At 37.1% G+C, this 23,702-nt stretch overlaps 1 protein-coding gene across 1 annotated transcript in view; it reads right to left on the reverse strand.

Annotated features, from left to right (window-relative positions):
• The window catches only part of IFT52 (intraflagellar transport 52), a 203,819-nt gene that overhangs the window by 6,905 nt on the left and 173,212 nt on the right, over positions 1-23,702 (reverse strand). The window contains exon 12 of the mRNA XM_090410486.1: positions 4,423-4,677. Coding sequence (XP_090266612.1) covers positions 4,423-4,677 — 255 coding nt within the window. The remainder of the gene's footprint in view (positions 1-4,422; positions 4,678-23,702) is intronic.

Genomic DNA, 23,702 nt, shown 5'->3' on the forward strand with positions numbered 1-23,702 from the left:
TATGGTCATCAATGCCAGTGAATATAATCGGAATATGAATTTTTTGCTGAGAGACTGCATTACTTAGAAACCACTAGATTATGATCCTACTAATTCTCAGAAGAAAACATTAAAAAGCTGCTATAAAACGTCATATCTTGCCTCCTGTAAGAAGAAGAAAAATAAAACTTCAGTTTCTCTCTCTCTCTCCATATATACAAACTGCCAAAAATTCATAAACCCAGTAACCATCTCTCTCCCCCCCATGGTAGATGCTACTGACTCTCCCTCTTTTAAATTAGCCAACTCCTTATCCCACTTACATGTCATTCTTCCTATATTAAAAATTCCATTCATTTCAAATCTTTAATCCAAAATTAGTGTAAGAAAATATCATGGTTAACTTTGATGTCGCTTCCCTTTTTTTTAATCCCTGTTTCTAAAACTTTAAATTTACTAAACTTGTTTTGCTTCTAGATATCACTGACTTTTTAATTTTACCATTCATTCTGGCTTGGAAAGATACTATTTATGAACAGATTGTGGGTAAAGCAATAGGCTCTTCCCCTCTCTAGCTAATTATTATATGGAGCATTTTGAAAAACTTGCTCTTGATGCTGCTATTCTGAAATCATTATCTGGTTAAGATACATTGATGATGTATTCTCTATCTAGCAACATGGCTGACATGTTAGACTCCTTTCTCCTCCATTTCAACAGACAGTACCCCATAATCCAGCTCACTATAGAAAATATTTCTTTCTCAGTTTACAGAAAACCCATCCACATAGGTAGATAAATACACAAATTTCTCTTCATCTCCCCTCTCAACAATATGGTGTTATCAAAACCCTTGTTAATAAAAGCCTTCAATCTCTGTTCTACTGAAGCTGATCTTACTGCTGAACTCTCCTTTATCTGCCACTTTCCTGTCCAAAAAAGGTCAGCAAATTAACTGTTTCTCTCAACATGTTGACTATAGCACTGCTATCATTGTTTCTTATATTGGATGCCTCAGAAAAAGTAACTCTATCAGTTCCAGATGTTTACAAAGTTCCTGCAATTTATTGTGATCAAACTGGGAGATGTAATAACATCTGTCTAGAAGAACATAAAAAATACAGGTATTATTTCTGAGAAAATTCCCATGTTACTCCTCTTACAAAATTATTTTTATGGCTATTTTGCCTACTTTCATTTAGCAGTGCCCTTTTTTAAAGGTCATTGGCTTTTTACTCCAGAATTCTTAGAGCATTACAGATGTATTTTAGAGACAAATACAGGGTGTTCGGGATAAATTTGACAGTTTCGTAAGGAAAAAGAAAATCTTCTTTGTATCTATTAAATTTAATGAACTGACAAAAAAACATTACAGGCAGAGTTAATTACAATACTATCAACAAGATTTACTCAAAATAACCACCATTAGCATCGATCACAGCTTCAATTCTGCTTCGGAACCTCGAACAAGCTGATGCTACAGTCTCCCTGGGAAGGGCCGCAAAAACTGTTTTAATTTTATCCATTAACTGGGCTTTTGTATTACTGGAAGTGCGATTGGTGTCTTTTTCAACTGCGCCCCATACAAAATAATCCATGGGGTTAAGGTCTGGGGAGTTTGGAGGCCAAACATTTGGACTGGTGAAGTCGTAGAAATTTTCAGACAACCATTTTTGACTTTTCCCAGAGGTGTGGCAAGGGGCCGAATCCTGCTGCCATACATACGGCCTACCATTGGCTACCCTTGTTATCCAGGGCTTGACTACAGTTAGCAACTCCACGAACAAAGCCCGAATTCCAATGCCAGGGTTCTTCAACACCTGTTCCTGCAGATTTGCGAGGAATTCTGCTGTACGAACGCAATCAGATCGTCTGCTAGGGATCTTTCTTCTTGCTACATCCTCGTAGTCACCATTGCAAGTCTCTAGTTCATGCCTGATTGTTTTTACTGTATTCAGGGAGCATTGGGCAGCAGTCGTAATATCCTTATTTTGATGGCGGGCACGAATCATCATGATACAAGTTATTCTCTTCCATGATTCAGGTGGGTTCCAGCTATCCATCCTTTCTGACATCTTGTATATGAATGAAGAAGGGTCCAAACTTTTAAATGAAGAGAAGTGTGTGTTAATACATGTAACTTACGGAAAAATATAATTAATTATAAATATGTCAAATTTATCCCGAACACCCTGTATATGCAGAATAATAGAGGAAGAAAATTCGCACATTCCTTTTTTTTGGATGTTGTTAGCTGTCTTCTTTCTGCGATGTGCATACTTCTTCTGTTAGGGTGTTAAAAGGGAACGGGGTTTTGGAAAAAGTGGGGGGGGAGGGTTGAGAATTAATTTGAAAAAAAATCTGTTTTTATATATATATATAATATATTTTTATGAAAAAAATTGAATGACTAGAACCGAGATTTAATTAAAAAGGTTTTAATATAAACACACTACTAGTTTCGGCCTGTAACAGCCTTCTTCAGGTGACATTATAAAAGAAAAAACACTAAACATTGAGGGTTAAAAGACTATGAACAACATAGACAGTCTTTATACATAATTAGCATTAAAACGTTGTAGTTGTATTTGAAGCTGTTAAACATCTTCCTACTCAGTTTCCAGGAGTATACAAGATTTTATGTGATTGCGGAAAGCCATACTGTGGACAGACTGCTAAATCCATCCTTCTACGTTTGGATGAACACCGTAGAGATATCTCCTATAACAGGACTAGAGCTAGCGCTCTCTCTAGCCATGTTCTCTTTTCAGATAACTCAGACGAAGGCCGCCAGCACATTGTAAACTGGACTCAAACTGCTAACATCCATGTGTGCTACGATGAACTCGAAAGAAAGATTGTTGAATCTAGGGAAATTTCTCTAGATTCCTCTCATATCAACAACAGCCTGAGTTACAATCTCTCTGACGCACACGTTGCTTCTGTTCAGTACTGGCGCACTCGCGACAGCGCATAGTATTCGTTTGTTTGGAACTCATACTTGCATTTTTTTCAAACATGCTACTGTTTTTTATACTTGTTCTGTTAGTACAATTTTAAGTCTCTGTAATTTTTTATATACTTCTTTGAATGTGATACCTGAGGATGTTCATGTAACGAAACTAGTAAACTAGTAGTATCTTTTTTTAAATATATCTTGTCATCTTTTCTCTCGGTAATAGTCATTAAACCTTTTTTATTATATATATATATATATATATATGTGTGTGTGTGTGTGTGTGTGAAATAGGATGCAATTCCAATCTGAAAAGAGGAACACAAATGACTTTAAATTTAATAATTATGGAAAATTAGGCCTTTCTGCATGTGCTGGACACTAACTGAATTAACTAGAAACACATCTGTTTCTTACAATGTACCAAAACTTGGTATGAATGCAAATTTAAAGATACCTGTAGAGTTCTAATCAGTTACCTTATCTAGTAATGACAGCACACAATTCGACCCACTTAATCTCTGTTTCCAACAGGTTAGAAGTTAGGATTGTAGGTCTCTGGCAATCCCCTCCTCTGCAATAATTTAATAACCTGAGCTCTTTCAACTGATTAAGCTACATTAATGCTGTTAGCATTTACCAACATTTTTAACTGTAGGATAATATGATTGAAATTGAGTAGTCATATCAATAACAGGACTTGAGCTTTGTGGTTATTTATTTAATGATATTATTATTATTTTTACTAGTTTCTCAGATTGCAACACTGTCATACTGTGTTATCTGCACATCTTTTAATCTCCCTCCCGATTATTTTTTTTTAAAGATGCTAATGGTTGTCAAACAGTACAGGAAAACTAGGACATAAAATATCGATGCTTGCCTTTCATTTTTAACATGCTATTCTTAAAGACTTATCCCTTTTTATAAGTACATGTACTCCAAATGATTAACTTAATATGAGAGTTGCAATGTTGCCTAATCATCTTGGTTTATATTTAAAGTTGTTACTCTAACATGGAATCTTCATAAATGTAATGGACTTGCAATAGTCTGGTCATATGGAGAGCACATAATTCAAACACCAGAATCTATTTGAAGATGAGCCATACACAAATGATCAACCTTCAGAAATGATTATCTTTAATTCAAATTTTGGGAACCTCATATTCTGCCCATCTTTTTTTTAATCTCTTTCCCCAATTATTTTTTAGATTCTAATGGTTGTCAGACATTACAGAAAAAGTATAACATGTAAAACACAAATGCATACTTTTAATTTTTAACATGCTATTCTTAGTTTTTAGTGTAAAAATACTAAGATAGTTTCTGATACAGACTTACAATATTCATATACATGTATTTCCTACAAAAATTTGGATCTTGACATATGCTACCCATTCAATAGCACAGATATGTGTGAGCAATTACTAACATTCCAAAAGTGAACAGAGAAAAAAAAATCTATGGTAGCCAAGCACACATACCTGATTTAATTTCTTAAACTCTACTACTTGTGAAAACACATATTCTAAAATATGTTTGGCATCACGCTTTGTCACTGGTAGTCTATTCGATATTCCTAGAATTTCACCACATTCACGTGCATAGTATTCAAGGTCTGCATCTGTGCATTTATTGGTGAGTTGTGCTAATCTTGCTTTTTCAGAACTAAATGCCTCATCAAGATCAAAAAGTTCTAAAGCTGGTTTAGTCAACTCACGAAAAGAAGGTGGAAAAACCTGAAATAAAAATGTGTAATGGTAACATTAGGAAAAAAAGAAAAATTATAGGAGGCCAGTAGTTCTCAGAATGTTGGACTATAACTCTCACACTGTTGGACTTTATGGACCACTACTATCTTAAATAAAAATTTTGGGGCCATTGTGTTTATGCAAGCATAATGAAAAGTGATGCCACCTAATCTCCCCACTCCTAGTAATGAGAATAAATATTTTACTGAAGCAAAAACAGGCACTACTTTGAAAATTTAGATGTTCTTCTATAATCACCTCTAATTCATTTTCTCCTGCCAACATAACAATGATGGTTTCACACAAAACTGAACAACCACATCTCCAGACTGTATTAGTGATTAGCAAAGCCAGCAGTGATGTCTCAATGTTCCTTCAGTTTTAGGAAGAGAATTAAACCAAATGGAATGTCTGGATTGTGTAATGGAGTCCAAAGCAGTGAATCTATATAGCCACTGAAGATAGTCTGTTATTTTCAGACTGAAATATTTGGCAAATATTAAAATATTCTTGTGTAAACGTGTGTATAATTCATAATCAATGTCACAAGTTTCTCTAAAGAGTAAAGTGAATCTATATAGTCATTCACACAAGTGCGAGTCATTGCATATCATTACACTGGAAGAAAAACTGCTGCACATAAGAATGTATGCTTTGAATTTATGTCAAATATTTGCAACATTTCAATGTACAAAATTCAATTGTATGTCAGTAGGCATGAATGCAAAGTGGACTTTCTTTGAGTCTTAGCCTTTTAATTTTAAAATGTACATGTTAGGAGCAGGAAATTTTGATCCTTGAGCCAAAAGAGTTCTTCTGATAAGAAGAATATGATGCTATTTAAGGGAATGGCTGAAGCCCATAATTTCCTTCCACTGCTAGGAGTATGTGACATTATCCTTGCCACTTGAATTATGGTCCAAGATAAATGCATAGTGCACTTTGAAAATGATCTGTAAAATTTTGAATTCCTTTATAAGTTGTCAGAAATTTAAGTCTTCATTTTATTTATTTTATTTTATTATTTTTTACACATCAGCAGAAACTGTTACGATGGCCACAGTCCTAGATCATATCTGAGAACTACTAACTCGTTCCTTCAAATTATACCATGAATTAATTATAATAATAAATGTTTAGTTGTTTGGAGTCATTGAAATATTTAATTAGCATAAATAAACAATATTTATTCAGATTTCAGTTGTAGTACATTAGTTAAGAAAAGCATATGATAGTAAAACAATTCATCTACAACATTACACTTTTCACACTCATTGAATCCTGAATATACCAAACAATTCCATCTGAAACATGAACTCTATAACAACAATTAATGAGATGAGCTGACAAAGTTCCGTGAGTATTCCAGTAAAGAACTAAACACATCTAGCAAGAGCAAAAGTCAGCCTCAGAAATCTTCAACGTGGAATCCATATCTTTAAATTTTATGCAGAATTCATGCAAATTTTTTCTTGGGGCTCATAAAAGATACAATGTTTAGCAAACTCTATGGTCCAGACATTTAGAATTTGATTATTGTTTAAAAACAATGTGCACTATCTCTCTCTCTCCTCTTAATTTACCTGAATAAAGTCTATGTTCAGTGCCAAAAACCACACCTATAACCAATCTGCAAGTTTATCATTATTTTTACTTTGCATTCACATGCCTTTGAGCTTTACTATATGATAGTTATGTGCAAAGCAAATCAACATGTATATTACACAATGCTCTAAATGTCTCACATGAATGATGGACAGCTATTGGCTGTGCCTTTAATCTGCTTATGGGTTTTTGCTTGCCAGATGAAATAGCCCTTACCAATCTTTACATCGAACATTTTGAAAACACAACTCTAAATTCCTCCCCTCTCAAACCCACAAGTTAGTTATGCTATGACGTGTTCTCCATTTGGCTAGGTGATGATGATACATTAAAGATGTTTTTGGCACAACCAACACTTGAGGAGCTATTTCACCATTGAAAAGAAAGAAAACGATAACTGTCTGCCCTTCCTTGACACGTTAGTTACCTGGCTACCAAATGGATCCTTATTTCAGTATACAGAAATCTGTCCAGCAGATTTGTTTATAAGAACCTTAGCAGAGGTAGAAACACTGCTCAGACCACAATAGCCTTTCTACTGAAATTAATCACATTGTCAGCTAATGGCTCCCCCCCCCACACACACACACACATTAAGAAAACCAGTTTTCTGCCAATCCCCCTGCTCAAAAAAAAAATAATAATAATAAATTAAAGTAAAAAAAAATAAAAACAATAAAAAATTTCCATTGCCATTTCCTACATCTGGGGGTACCTCAGAAAATGTTGCCGACATTCTTAACCTCTCTACCGGCCAAGGTGAATGAAATAGTGAGACCAACTTGCACTTCCTATCAATGTTATTCAATATATGTTACTGAATTGTATCCAGATTTATCTGGATGTACATATCTTGGCCGGTTGGGGGGTTAAAAAGCATAACATAGAGATGTCCTTCCGGCCTTACCAGAAATTAGCTATCTTTATCTGCTCACAAATCCTCACCACTATCTGAACCATCCTGGGGTCCACAGTATCCCATGCTTCTGAAGAATTTAAGCTTGCAGAAAAAACAGAAAGAACTGCCACCTGGAAGAACATACAAACTACATTCTTCATCTAGACTACTACAGTTGTTCCAGAGTGGCAGACCATGTAGATACAGATCACTGGATCCAATGGAAGAAAACCTCCCTTCTATACAGAAACAGATTTAAATAAGAGAGACTACTTCTAAAAATCTACCACAGCATTACAACTTTTCCCCAATTTTAAACAAATTTGGTTTAATCACACTGCCAAAAAACTGGGAGATTCACATTTTAAGACCTAACAAGTGCCATTCACTGCACCAGTTAGGACTACAGGCACTTAATGTTACGATCAGTCTGTATTTGCCTTCCTAATAGTGTGCCTGCATGCATGTGCTCGATACCTCTCTTTGTGCCAGCAAAGATGCCTTGGAGACCAAGGCAAAAATATTGGCAGAGTAATTTAATTAGCCAAATAAATTTAGTTACTGATTAGCTTTATATGTCATTTTTATTCCACTAAACATCAACATGGATGTTTTGTGTGTTTTTCTTTTTCATGTTTTAGCCAGTTGAACTGCTTGTTTAAATTATGGTTCTTTTTTTCTTTCAAGTTTTTGCTTGTTAAAGGTTTCTGCCTGGTCTCTAAAGACAAACAGTTCGAAACAGCTGTCAGGGCAGTGAAACCTTACCAAAATGGACTAATAAAAGGCAAATATATAGATGCTTGGGCAGTGCCTATGTCATAAGCCCTGCAAGCTCTCTGGTCAACTCATGAAACTTTCATAGTTTCTACATTTGGCTTTAAAATAATGCTGGATCTAATATCCATTTTGCTTATATAATAGTTCTTTCTATTAAAAAATGATATAGCTTGTTGGTTGTTAGTATGCCTATGATCAGGGCTCCAGAAATTCCACTTATATCTACTAGTCACAAAATATTTTCACTCAGCTATACTAAGAATTATGGTAAATAGTGTGCGCGCATGCAGGCCACTGTTTCAATTTCAGCAAGAAAGGGACATTGACATCTTTAATAGAATTTAAAACTGCAAATTCAAATTAGGTGAAATAATTTGTAATAGCTGGCATACCTCTTTAATTTTGCCACTACTCCATTTTTCTCCCCCCCCCCCAACACACACAGCATGGTAAATGCTACTTCTGTTACAAATGGCTGCTGACCAATTACCAGTCTTCTGAGACATCAACAACTGACAAATTCTTTACATTTCACAATTATGTCAATAATTTGACTACTGAGCCTTTTGAAGTTTTTAAACTGGTTTATTAAATTTTGCTTTATAATGGGCTATATTAAAAAGACATTTCAAGTGTTCAAATATTTCTAATTTGAACACCTGATATTTTCAAATATTCAATCATATTCCTGATATGAACCCTCAGAGGGAGTACATATCAGGAATATGTCATATATATCAGGATATCATAGTACTACATGAAAGACTTACACCACTAACTTCCTATCTACAATTTTTTTTTTATTATTATGTGACACCTCCAGGGAGTCTAAAGACTCATCGAGGGAAAGTGTGCCAACAGCATTGAACGATTGAACCCTTTCAACTACTAACAGCGCTCAAACTTGCTTAACTTTTTGCATGTGCTATTAGTAGCAGAGGTTCTACCAATCGACAAACCATTTTCCTCCAAATCAATCTGTTACCTGTCAAGACTTCAACATTATCAGATGTTATATTTCTATCTTCTAAGGCACTTTTTTACTGTATCAATCCACCTGTATCTTGATCTTCCTCTGGATCTTTTTTCCTGCCAATCTGGCAAAGAACACTTGTTTTGCTAATCTTTCCTCTCCCATTCTGTTCAAGTGATCATACTATCTGAGATTAGCTCTGCTAACACATTCCTGAATGCTAACAATATTAAGTTCTTTCCTAATATCCTTCTTTTTAATATGACATTGCCATTGATGCCATCTGTTTACGCCTATAATCTTTCTCAGGACTCTCATATCTGCGGTCTCTAGTCTTTGGTCAAGCGTCCAAACCCAGCTCTCAGATCCATAAATTAAAATTGGTTTGATCACTGTCTTGTATACAGCTAATTTAGTGTTTTGACTAATTTCTCTCTTATTCCATATAAATTTATTCAGTTGACTTCCTACCATACCTGTTGAATCTGTTGTCTATTTCCATATTTAATTTACCATCTTTACTAAAAATCGTGCCTAAGTAGCTGAAATGTTTTACTTGTTATATAGGTTCTCCATTCAAAATGTAGTTGATATTTTCAATGCTTCTGCCTATTTTCATTGTCTTGTTATTGCTGACCTTTATACCAAATCTATTACAACAGTTATTCAATTTAGTCAAGGAATCTTGCAGACTTGTAGCAGATTTATTTAGAAGTATAACATAATTTGCATACAGTAAAGAGCTGAGATTAACATCTCCAATTTTTATTTTTTTATTTTTTTTTTCCAATTTTCAAAATATTCAAATATTTCAGAAACCATCTTTCTTTGAAAGGTGTGTTTTCTTGGTGATTTCTAGCCATCTATATCACAGTATTTTTTTATTTTTAATTTTTGTGAAAATCGAACGTTTCATGTACCCTTAATTTTGAAAGGATCCATTTTGCATTCTCGAAAATTTTGTAACAATCTAGAATTTTTCTCATCAGTCCCAGGATATTGTTTATACATCGTGCTCATAGCAAAACCACTTGAATTCCTTGAGCCATTTGTCTTGGATCACATTATTAATATGTCATATTAATAATGTGATGCAGTCTCCTTTTGAAGGACCACGGTTATTTTTGCAAGATAACCGTGGTCCTTCAACAAGTATTAAACAGCCAAAGCTTTATTAATAATGTAAAATGTTCAAGTATGTAATTAGACTAAGCTAATTCATGCAAAATAAGCTTACATCAATACATTAAACAAAACAATACAATACTACATTGCAACTGCATACCTGTTTAGGGCTAAAGAATAAGAATATAAATTTGTTTTTGTATTACAGTTGGTCGGTTTCCTTAAATTAATTCTTTTTGTTGAATAATATTTTTGATTTTTATAAGAATGGTGATGACTAGTAGGTTATGCAAATTAAAATGTTGTTTGAGAATACTTGATTATTTATTTCAAAATTAATCTGCAGATGCAGAGTAGACAAAGTTTATAACAGAGGGTGAGAGATAACTAGTAACATGTATTGTCATAGATTGGAATTACTTCAACTTTTGGAAACAGCAGTGAGATATATCATTGAAAATATCTTCATGTACACTAACTTTTGGCAGAGACAGTCTATGAAGGAATTAACTTATTAATTACATAAGGTACTATAACTTGTTGAAATTAATTTTATATTCATTGGAAGTGAACTGTGATCAAATAATTTGATAATGAATGAGATGTTTTAAAATGAAAAAGATGAAAAATGTGTAAATTACAGGAAGAAAATATGGCAATATATTTTGAGCATTCAGAATTAGGCTAAAATTTCACTCGCCACCAGTCTCTGACAACTTGTCCGTGTCGAGTGGGCAAGTGGATTTCTGGAACCCTGCCTTTGTTGTCTCATAAGTCTGTGTAGCAACACCACTAATTCTGTGTGCAAGAAGAATGTATCATAATAAATTTTTGTATTTCTGGTAACTACAATTCTTTCTTTTAATAGTGTTATCTGCTTTCTTTGAATCCAATGTATGGTCAAGTCTAATGATCTTAGATATAATATTATTATCCCTACAGTGAACTAGAAAAATCAGTCTGTTGATGAAGGTCCTTTGTTTGGTGTGTAATTGTAAAAAATATTCTCTAGCACTTTTACTTTAAGCCATAAAGACTTACCTATGCTTTTAGATAATATATAGTATTTCTATAGTTCACCAAATGTTCCTTTGACTTCCAGTATACTATAGATCACTAGCTTGTTAACAAGAATTAGATTTATTAAACTATTTAAAAAAAAAAAAAAAACTGACAAGATTCCTTGGTCTTTAGACTTACATCATCAAGGGTGCAATACTTATATATTTTTTTAAATAGAAGAAATAGCTAAACATGACCAATTTTTCTTTCTTCCCAGACTCACTTAATCCTAGCCTTTTCTGGGTTAATTGCATTACTTTTTAGCATCCTTGGCCTCCACCTTCCCCCATTTGGTTAAGACATTACTTTTCATTTGTTGCTACTGTATCCGTATAAATCCAAAATCCACTCCCTCTTGGAATACTGTTCTCATATTTGGGGTGGTGTAGCCCCTATAAACATTTCTGATGCTACTCAGAAGAAGGCAGTTTAGTTGATCAATGGTTCACTCTCTCACCAACTCTCTTAAGTACTTTCTGATGCAGGTTCTGCATTGTGCCTCTGCTACAGATATCTCCACATGGGCAATGTTCATCTGAACTGGCATCCATTATGTCTCTATTTTTGTCAAATCTACAGTAACACAAGCAACAGCTGTCCAACATCCTTTTAACAGTTTATTTGATGACTCACTAAACTTGTTACTTTTTTTCATTCCATCTATGTTGGTTCTTTGGAACAGTTTTCCTCATAAAGTATTCTACTACAACAACAGCCTCCAGCTCTTCAAAAGATCAACAGATTGCTGTGCTCATGATGATCACAGTGCAACATGTGGCATTTATGTGCTCTAGGCCTTGTAGCCTATTGTGTGTAAGAGATCCCACATCATTATGTCTATCATATAGGAGACAGTAGGTATCACACTGATATGATCGTCGGCTTGTCGAGAGCTCTTGAAAAGATTAGTAGTATTTTATGTTATCATTGGCAATTTTACTAGAATTTTACACAGTACTGTTTGCTTTTTGTTTCTTGGTGTGTCTGTGCGATTTTTGTGTGTTTTTAGTTGCAGTCTGTGTTATTTTAATTATTATTTTTAAGATAAAATAGCATACATATGGCACCAATTTAAAAAAAGGCTGCCAGGTCGCCATGTTTGTTTAAGAGTTTTGATATAAAGGAGTTTTTGCAATGTGCTGTCTGTGAGATGTATGCTTTGCGAAGAGTGGTGGGAGTCTGGTTAGATGGTGATAGTGGAATTAATATGTGCAGAAAGTGTAAGGAGAATGAGGATCTCAAGTGTGTTTCGTGTGGCGAGAGTGATATCGTTAAAGATAGTCAGAATATAGAAATTAGCGATGTGATAAGGAATTGCGAGGTAGTACCAGATAGGTGTGAGAGTGTTGTTGAAAGTGTAAATGAAGGTAGAAATATAGAACGAATGGATGATTTAACTGATATGGTGAGATAGATGCAAATAGTGAAATCGCTCGGTTGAGCGGAGCGATACACAAAGCAAAGCAGCAACTGGAGCGTATGGAAAAATGTGTGCTGAACGTACCGACTAATAAACGGTGAAAGTCTGTTATTAAAAATAATAGAATGTTCATAATTGTAAATAAAATGAAGGAGCGAGTGCTGTATGGAGATTCGCTATTAAGAGGCGTGATAGTTGAGAGTTTGACGAAATTGTACCAGCTGGGTGTGAACATAAAGGACGTCAGCGAATCTATTCGAGTGCAAAAACAGAGGGTGAAAGAGATGATAATCGTGGCAGGAACAAATGATTTGAAAGAAGACAAAATGGAAATGATAGAGGATGTGAGAGAATCACTTGAGTTAGCAAAAGAGAAGAGTGAGGGAGTTAGGATGGCGAGTATTTTGCTGCGGTATGACAGTGAAGTGTTTAGAAGGAGGGCCATAATTGCCAATGACTTTATGCATGGGTTATGCATGGAGAGTGGTGTGGAATTTGTGGATGTGTGGAGCAAGTTCGATGGGCGAAAGGATTTATATAAGATGGATGGGTTACATTTGAATGGAATTGGTGTACGGAGGCTTGAAAAAGTGTTGATGAATGAAGTGGATGGACAGACTCAGGGAAACTAGATTTATTAAGGGGGGGGAGTAGATATGCAGACTTTAGGGAGGCAGTTGAGTGTATGAATGAGTATAATATGCCTGAGCGAGTATGAAGGACAACAAATCAGAATGGGATAGTTAGTATAAGGCATCAAAGTAGAGATGAGACTAATGGGCTTCTGCAATTCATGTACACTAATGCCAGGAGTATTAGGAACAAGAAGGAGGAGTATTTGGCCTTGGTTGGTACTTCCGGGCCACAGGTTGTTGGTATTAGTGAAACATGGCTGACAGAAGATGATAAAGCTAGTGGGATTGAATGCAACGGGTATAGCGTGTTCAGGAGTGACAGGGTGAATAAAAAGGGGGGGAGGAGTGTTATTGATAGCTGATGAGTTGCAGCCAAGGAGTATAGAAGTTGAACTGCAGGATAGAGAAAAGAGCACATTTGAGGCTATTTGGTGTGAGATAGAGTCTAGCAGAACAAAATATAGAATTGGGTGCTGCTATAGACCAGGTGATGGAATAGATGGTGGGGATAGTATGCATAGGCAAATAGAAGAAATGAGTGGAAGGAGGGTAATTATTATGGGTGATTTCAATTATGGTAACATTGACTAGAAAGAGGAGAGGGCACATGGGAGGAAGGAATTGGATTTTATGCGGTTATTAAGGGACAACTATCTGCGACAGCATGTAATGGAAAATACTAGGGGGAAGAGAGTTCTTGACCTAGTAAAGTAAATTTGTAAAAACATTATATAATTTAAGAGCAGTTCATAGTGTTTTCCAAAGTTTTGTCCAATTCTCGTCGAACAAATCGTCTTGACTCCTTTCTTTGCTCTTAATATCTAAAGCCGAATGTCATCCTCTAAGTAACCACAGATCAACATACTTTGAAGGATCGAAAAGTCATACTTTGAAAGATCGAAAAGTCTTCGTTGAAGACTTTTAGTCTTCAACAAAGCTCTTGTTGGAGTGATAATTAAATTCATCTGTGAAAATCTGTGTTCACATTCATTTGATGAAATGGGAATGGTATTCAGAGCATGTACCAAACACAACAGTTTTTCTGGGTATGTCTTATCGAGAATGTATTCACTGAATCCACAAATCATTTCTCTTTCATTTAGTTGCAGTCTGATTGACAAATTTCTAATTTCTGCCTCTCTGAATGTTAGCTGAGCATCAATATCTTCAGGCCAATGTTTTTGATCAAGCATGCGAGCCTAAAGTGCTAGCTCAACATCTTTGCTATCAAGCAACCTTTTTACAATTGACTCTCAATTTGATGTAAAATATTTTTGGGTCAATAGGAGGATTATTTTTTGGAGCTTTTTCATGAAGTAAAACTCCACAAAAGCGCAGATCGCATATAGCAGCTGCAGCACATCTATAATATGGTCCAAAATTCTGTCTTCTTTCTGCAAAAACTTATACAAGTGCATTTATTTTTTGATTTGCCTTGTAAAGGTTCATGTCACTGTCTTGCAGGTCCAAACTTAATTCAGACAATTCTTGGAGAGCGTCACACATAAATCCTAGATCCAATAAAAAGTCTGTAGATGTTATTTTTCTTCTTAAGCCATCATAAATACATTTATCATTTTTATCTCTCCTAGGATCATGCATCGCATCTTCAAAATGATGCACTAGAGATTCAAAATTATTCCATACAGCCAAAACTGAATGGAAACTAGATGACATCCATCAAGTATTTAAAATTCTTCCAATTTTCAGCAGCTCAACCTCTAGTGATTCTGCACATAAATGCAACTCTCTCTACTGTTTTTTGGCAAAGCATGGTATAGGACAAAGTTTATCAATGATTTGAATCTATTGATTCCTGAAATTTCCTTTACAGCACTGATAATTCTAGTCTGTGATTAGCACAATGCCAAACTATAATAGAAGGAATTTTTCTGACTCCACATTTACAGCACCATCGCATGCTAGAGAAACTAAATATTTTTTAAAATAATCTTCTGTCTTCCTATAATAGTTAAAACATTGGAGTAAGGAATCAAATACACTTTTTGCCATTACGTTTTCAAGGATCAAGTCCAAAAATAAATTTATCGGTGAATTAATTCCAACACCTTCGCAATACCGCATCAAATATACACTATGAGAATGGTTTTATTGCTTATTGTTGTTGATTCATCAGTTATCAATGAAATTATATTTTTGGATTGAACGACTTCTTTAAACACATTTTTTCTTATTTCTTCACTTATATGATTCACAATATTAATACATGCATTTGTTGAATGAAGAATATGACCCACTTCAATTCTGTTCAGTTCTTGCAGATCAATTTCGCTTTCAAAATTATGGAATGATTGGTTTTCCTTTGCTACTTTACATGCAGTTCGAAAACTTTTTGCGGTTATTTCTTTTTCAAGAGATAATGATTTAAAAAAAACTTTTCAAGAATATTTTTTTCGGCTTCAGACAATTTTTAACACTGCTTTGTGTGCAGCAGATTCTCTGTGATCGAACATTTTTTTTCAAAATGAGCTCATCTGTAGCTTCCTATCTTTGCCAGAATATGTAATCTCATTGTCGGCCAATTCTTTGGAAATTTTCATTCCCATCTTTGTTTCAATTAAAAAGGGTCTAATTTTTCTGCAAGGCGTACAGCCAACTTTCTTTTTGCAAATATACATCCATTCATTTTTTTGATCTAATGTCCAGTAATTCGGCCAGTCATTTTCAGTTTGGCCTTGCTCCTCAAGATTAGCTTGAGATGATTCGAAAACATCAACTGGCACCATTATTTGGACACTAGTGAGCCAAGTGCTGTGAACGTGTCTAAGAAGAGCTCCTAATTGAGATAATTTATTCTAGGAATAATTAAGTATATATTAAGTATTACATATTACATAGTATTGTTTACTTTAGTAGTTTAACGTGTCTGGGTGATTTTTGCGTGTTTTTTTAATATTTTAACAGTAAACTGATAGATCGATTATCTGTGCTCATGGCTCCCATAAAGAGGAACACAAAGATGGCGTCCAGATCACCATATTTGCCTGAAAACCGATTTAAAAGATGATTTAGTATTCCGTTTGCGAAATGTATGCAACTTTTTGCACATACACGATTGTATGTGCAAAAAGTGTAAAGAATGTGATGATTTAAAGAATGTTTCAGGTCGTGTGAGTAATATCATTGTTGAAAGTGAGGAACTAGATAACAGTGATATTCGAGGTATGAATGAGATATTGGCGAGGTAGTACCTGATAGCTGCGAGAGTGGCGTTGATAGAGTGAATGAAGTTAAGCATACAGAACGATTGAATGAATCATCGGAAAATAAAAATGACGACACATGCAATGAGTGAAATAGCTTTATTACGCTGAGTGATACATAGTGTAAACCAGCAACTGAAATGTTGACAACAATCATTAACAAGGTGTGTTAGTTGAGAGTTTAACAAAATTGTACCAACCCGGTGCGACCATAAAAAATGTAAGCGAGTCGATTAGGATGCAAAAACAGCGGGTGAAGGAATTGATAGTGGTGGTGGGTACAAATGATTTGAAAATACAAAGGCTATGAGTGACAATGTGAAGGAATTGCGTGAGGTGGCAAAAGAAAAGAGGGAGAGAGTTATGATCGAGTCTGTTGCCACGGCATGACAGTGAAGAGTATAGAAGGAGGGCCATAATTGCTAATGACTTTATGCATGAATTATGTTTGATGAGTGGTGTGGAATTTGTGGATGTGCGGAATGAATTTGATGGGCAAAAGGATTTGTACAAAATGGATGGATTAAATTTGAATGGATTAAATTTGATTTGGTGTGTGGAGACTTGAAAAGATGTTGTCGAATGTGGTGGAAGTGAAGTTACAGAACCAGGGAAACTAGAGTTATTAAGGTGGGGGGGTAGATTTGCAGATTTTAGGGAGACAGTTGAGTGTTTAAATGTGCCCAAGCGAGTGGAAAAGACCACGAATCAGAATGGGATAGTTAGTATAAGGCATCAAAATGGGGATGGGACAAATCGGCTTCTTCAATTCATGTATAGAAATGCCAGAAGTATTAGGAACAAGAGAGAAGAATTTTTGGCCTTGGTTGGCACTTCCAGACCACAAGTTATTGGCATTAGTGACACATGGCTGACAGAAGATGATACAGCTAGTGGGATTGAATGTGAGGGGTATGGTGTGTTCAGGAGTGACAGGGAGAATAAAATGGGGGGTCGAGTGTTATTGATGATAACTGATGAGCTACAGCCAAGAAGAAGCGAAGTGGAACTGCAGGATAGAGAAAAGAGCACATTTGAGGGTATTTAGTGTGAGATTGAAATTAGCAGAACTAAATATGCAGTTGGGTGCTGCTATAGACCAGGTGATGGAACAGATGATGGAGATAGTATGCATAAGCAAATAGAAGAAATGAGTGGAAGGAGGGTAATTATTTTGGGAGATTTCAACTATGGTAGCATTGATTGGAAGGAGAGGACACATAGGAGGAAGAAATTGGATTTTATGCGGTTATTAAGGGATAACTATCTGCGACAGCATGTAATGGAAAATACTAGGGGCCGGAGAGTGCTTGACCTGGTAATCGCATCTGAGGATTTGGCTGTAACGAATGTGACCACGTTGCCACCAATTGGTGAGAGTGATCATAAGTGTCTTTGACTTGGGAGGTGACTAAAGGTGTAGATTTTACAATTCAGACGGTGTACATGTGGAATTATCGGGCTGGTAAATACGACAAGCTTAGGAGTTTGATTGGTTCAGTGCCATGGCATGTACAACTGCAAGGGCTAGAAATTGATAGTGCATGGGAGGCGGTAAAGAAGTGTTTGCATGAAGCAATGGCTGACTGTATACCTAGAGTCCGAATAATAAATCAAGTAGGGGTTAAATGGATGAATAACACCATTAAGCTTGAGCTGCAAAAAAAGAAACAACTATGGGAGGAATTTAAGGAGAAAGGTGACCTGCAGGCACATGAACATTATAATGCGCAGGCCAGAAGGGTAACGAGTGTGGTAAGAAAAGCAAAAAAGGATTATGAAAGAACATTGGCCACGCAGGCTAAGGAGAATCCTAAACAGTTTTTTTGATATGTTGCAAGTAAAAGAAAAAATGTATATGGTAGAATGATTTTAAAGAATGCCGATGGTAGGAAAGTAACCAACTCAGCTGGTATAGTTGAATTACTGAGTGAGCATTTTGCAAGAATATATCTTCCAGGTGGTGACATTGCAGAAATAAATGAACCAATAGATTATACGAGAATTGTGGTGAATGAAGTGGAGGTGAGTAGTCTATTGCAAAACCTCAATGTCAATACATCTGTGGGATCGGATGGTATACCAGCTCGTGTTGTACGTGAAGCGGCTAAAGAACTCTCAGTACCCTTGACCATGTTTAATTTGAGTCTCGGGTCTGGGTTAGTTCCGAGGGGGTGGAAAGAGGGGAAAATAGTTCCACTGCATAAAGGAGGTTCCAAGACTGCTGTTGTAAATTACTGACCGATTAGCATAGGCATCGTTGTCAAGGTCTTATAATAACTAATATTTAAGGAATTGACAGCGTATACTGGAAATATAGATTAAATAAACTTTAATATACACTTTCCGTTATTTCGGCGAACGTTACGTTGCCATCTTCTTGGGAACTTACTAAAAAGACACGTGCACACAAGTACTAATACAACAAATGAGACTGAGGCTAGGACGCTAGCGTTTTCCTAAAGTCCTGATGGTGCCCCCTGGCGGGCTATATTGGTAGTTCTTGGCCTTTGGGCTGAAGTTCTTTTGATAAAAGTTTCCCAAATTTGGGGCAGTTTCATGCATCCAAATTTGTTGAGGTTTGGCATGTTCCTAAGGGCCGAGGCTGATTCCATGAATAGTCTTTCATACTTGAACTTGCTGCGGTGTATTACTGTGGCTTTCTTCCATCTTATTCTGTGGCGAGTATCCAGAGCGTGGTCTGCAAGCCCAGAGTGGCTGTACTGGTGAAATCGGATGTAATCCTTGTGTTCTGAGATTCTGATATTTGCTGTCCTGCCTGTTTGGCCAAAGTAGGACAGTTTACAGCTGCAAGGGACCTGGTATACACCAGGTAGGTCTAGGGGAAGTGGTTGGTCTTTGGTGGAGCGGATAAGGGATGCCAGTTTTCTATGTGGTCTAGTCATGTTTTTTTAAGATTTTATTGATTTTTTCTGAGGTGCCTCTGATGTAGGGAATAGTGATGGATTTAGAGTAATCTTTTTTGTGAAGGGAAGGGGGTGGTGGGTTGTGGATAACTGGGTTAAGTATTTTTTGGATTTTTTGGAGGGGGTAGCCGTTGGCTGAGAAAGTGTCACGGATGTGATTTAGTTCAGTGGTTAGGGCTTGATTATTAGAACAGATTATTTTTGCCCTGTTGAATAATGTTTTAATAACTCCATATTGTTGTGAGGGGGGGGTGGGATTGTTGGTGAATGTATCTGCCTGTATGGGTGGGTTTTCTATAAACTGAGAAAACCAAGGTACCATCAGGTTGGCGGGTGACTAGTGTGTCTAGGAAGGGGAGGTTATTGTTTTCCTCTTTTTCCAGGGTGAATTTGATTCTAGGGTGTTGGTTGTTCAAGTGTGTTAGGAAGGAGAGGAGTGAATCCGGGCCATGTGGCCAAATAGCGAAAACATCATCAACATAGCAAAGCCATATGGTAGGTTTTTGTGGGGCTGAGTTTAAGGCTTTCTCTTCAAACATCTCCATGAAGAAGTTGGCCAAGGGTGGGGAAAGTGGTGAACCCATGGCTGTCCCCTCTATCTGTTTGTAGAATTTTTCCTGCCAAACGAAATAGCCTGAGTTCATTGTAAACTGAAATAGGGCTGAGATATCGGGAGGAAATTTAGCTTGGATTAGCTCTAAGGTTTCTTTGAGAGGGACATTCGTGAATAGGGAGGAGACATCAAAACTGACCATTATGTCATTGTGTTGGAGTGTAAGGTTTCCTATACTGGCTTTGAAGTGGGCTGAGTTTTTTTATGTGTGATGGTGTATTGCCAGTATAGTGTGAGAGCGCTTTGGCTAAATGCTTGGCTAGTTTGTAAGTGGGGGAATCAATGCCATCCACTATGGGACGTAATGGCATATTTTCTTTGTGTATTTTTGGGAGCCCATATATGCAGGGGGGTCTAGAGTTATAGGGTTTTAGTCTGTTAGTAATCTCCACAGGCCAAGAAGTGACCCTTCTTAAGGAGCCTATGGAGTTTTCTAATTTGTGAGTTGGTGGGATTGTAATTAATGGGGAGGTAAGTGGAACGATCTAATAATAAAGCTTTGAGCTTACCTGTGTAATCTTTAAGATTAAGTACCACAGTGGCGTTTCCCTTATCCGCTTTGGTGATCACTATATTTTTGTTTCTTTTCAATTCTTGTAGTGCCTTGTATTCACTACTGGATATGTTGGATTTTGGAGGTTTTGCTTTGTTGAGAACACAGGCTACATCCAATCTGATATCGTTGGCGATGTGGTTGGGCAGTTGGCGAATCCCGCGTTCAATTTGAATCATTAATTCCTCGGCCGGTAATTTCCTAGGAGCAATGGCGAAGTTGTGACCACGTGACAGAGCGTGGAGTGCTTCTGGCTTTAAGGAAGCTGACGATAGGTTAACCACAGTGTTGGTTTGTAGTTTGGGCGCCGAGTTCTTTGTTAATTTATCAAACTTGTTGATATGTCGGCTTCGTACTCGTTCAAATTCTTTTTTAGCTGCCGTACACGAGACGTCATGTAGTACCGACCAAAGCTCGTGATTCAGCGTATGTGAAAGCTCGTTTTCCAGCGTTGTTATAGCGATGTTTATATCGGCTAGGGAACCGCGTGTAGCGGTAATTTGCTCCCGAAGTAATGCCTGGCTAGCGCGGTTGTAAACGCTGGAAAACGAGCTTTCACATACGCTGAATCACAAGCTTTGGTCGGTACTACATGACGTCTCATGTACGGCAGCTAAAAAAGAATTTGAACGAGTACGAAGCCGACATATCAACAAGTTTGATAAATTAACAAAGAACTCGGCGCCCAAACTACAAACCAACACTGTGGTTAACCTATCGTCAGCTACCTTAGGGCCAGAAGCACTCCACGCTCTGTCACGTGGTCACAACTTCGCCATTGCTCCTAGGAAATTACCGGCCGAGGAATTAATGATTCAAATTGAACGCGGGATTCGCCAACTGCCCAACCACATCGCCAACGATATCAGATTGGATGTAGCCTGTGTTCTCAACAAAGCAAAACCTCCAAAATCCAACATATCCAGTAGTGAATACAAGGCACTACAAGAATTGAAAAGAAACAAAAATATAGTGATCACCAAAGCGGATAAGGGAAACGCCACTGTGGTACTTAATCTTAAAGATTACACAGGTAAGCTCAAAGCTTTATTATGAGATCGTTCCACTTACCTCCCCATTAATTACAATCCCACCAACTCACAAATTAGAAAACTCCATAGGCTCCTTAAGAAGGTCACTTCTTGGCCTGTGGAGATTACTAACAGACTAAAACCCTATAACTCTAGACCCCCCTGCATATATGGGCTCCCAAAAATACACAAAGAAAATATGCCATTACGTCCCATAGTGGATGGCATTGATTCCCCCACTTACAAACTAGCCAAGCATTTAGCCAAAGCGCTCTCACACTATACTGGCAATACACCATCACACATAAAAAACTCAGCCCACTTCAAAGCCAGTATAGGAAACCTTACACTCCAACACAATGACATAATGGTCAGTTTTGATGTCTCCTCCCTATTCACGAATGTCCCTCTCAAAGAAACCTTAGAGCTAATCCAAGCTAAATTTCCTCCCGATATCTCAGCCCTATTTCAGTTTACAATGAACTCAGGCTATTTCGTTTGGCAGGAAAAATTCTACAAACAGATAGAGGGGACAGCCATGGGTTCACCACTTTCCCCACCCTTGGCCAACTTCTTCATGGAGATGTTTGAAGAGAAAGCCTTAAACTCAGCCCCACAAAAACCTACCATATGGCTTCGCTATGTTGATGATGTTTTCGCTATTTGGCCACATGGCCCGGATTCACTCCTCTCCTTCCTAACACACTTGAACAACCAACACCCTAGAATCAAATTCACCCTGGAAAAAGAGGAAAACAATAACCTCCCCTTCCTAGACACACTAGTCACCCGCCAACCTGATGGTACCTTGGTTTTCTCAGTTTATAGAAAACCCACCCATACAGGCAGATACATTCACCAACAATCCCCCCCCCTCACAACAATATGGAGTTATTAAAACATTATTCAACAGGGCAAAAATAATCTGTTCTAATAATCAAGCCCTAACCACTGAACTAAATCACATCCGTGACACTTTCTCAGCCAACGGCTACCCCCTCCAAAAAATCCAAAAAATACTTAACCCAGTTATCCACAACCCACCACCCCCTTCCCTTCACAAAAAAGATTACTCTAAATCCATCACTATTCCCTACATCAGAGGCACCTCAGAAAAAATCAATAAAATCTTAAAAAAACATGACTAGACCACATAGAAAACTGGCATCCCTTATCCGCTCCACCAAAGACCAACCACTTCCCCTAGACCTACCTGGTGTATACCAGGTCCCTTGCAGCTGTAAACTGTCCTACTTTGGCCAAACAGGCAGGACAGCAAATATCAGAATCTCAGAACACAAGGATTACATCCGATTTCACCAGTACAGCCACTCTGGGCTTGCAGACCACGCTCTGGATACTCGCCACAGAATAAGATGGAAGAAAGCCACAGTAATACACCGCAGCAAGTTCAAGTATGAAAGACTATTCATGGAATCAGCCTCGGCCCTTAGGAACATGCCAAACCTCAACAAATTTGGATGCATGAAACTGCCCCAAATTTGGGAAACTTTTATCAAAAGAACTTCAGCCCAAAGGCCAAGAACTACCAATATAGCCCGCCAGGGGGCACCATCAGGACTTTAGGAAAACGCTAGCGTCCTAGCCTCAGTCTCATTTGTTGTATTAGTACTTGTGTGCACGTGTCTTTTTAGTAAGTTCCCAAGAAGATGGCAACGTAACGTTCGCCGAAATATCGGAAAGTGTATATTAAAGTTTATTTAATCTATATTTCCAGTATACGCTGTCAATTCCTTAAATATTAGTTATTATGTCTAACCAGCGTATAAGCCTCTCAACAAGAATAAGGTCTTATAGAAATTAGTCAAGAGAAGAATACAAGACTGGACAGATGAAAATGGGATACTGTATGGAGGACAACCTGGTTTTGTGAAGGGTAGATCATGCCTCAGTAACTTGCTCACGTTTTATAACACAGTGACGGCTAAACTGGATAAGGGTAATGGGTTTACAGTGATTCTACTGGACCTTGCCAAGGCCTTTGACAGGATACCACATGTTACTCTAATCAGTAAACTGGAGGAGATGGGGATGGATATAGGGTTGGTGAGATGGATAGGAGAGTGGTTGATGGAGAGATACCAGAAAGTGATTTATTCAGGAGTGGAGCCCAAAAGACGGCTTGTGACTAGTGCTGTGCCGCAGGGTT

Source organism: Typopeltis vanoorti, chromosome 20 (assembly GCF_054136105.1).
Source record: "Typopeltis vanoorti isolate ZY-2024b chromosome 20, IOZ_Tvanoo_1.0, whole genome shotgun sequence".
Taxonomy (NCBI): domain Eukaryota; kingdom Metazoa; phylum Arthropoda; class Arachnida; order Uropygi; family Thelyphonidae; genus Typopeltis; species Typopeltis vanoorti.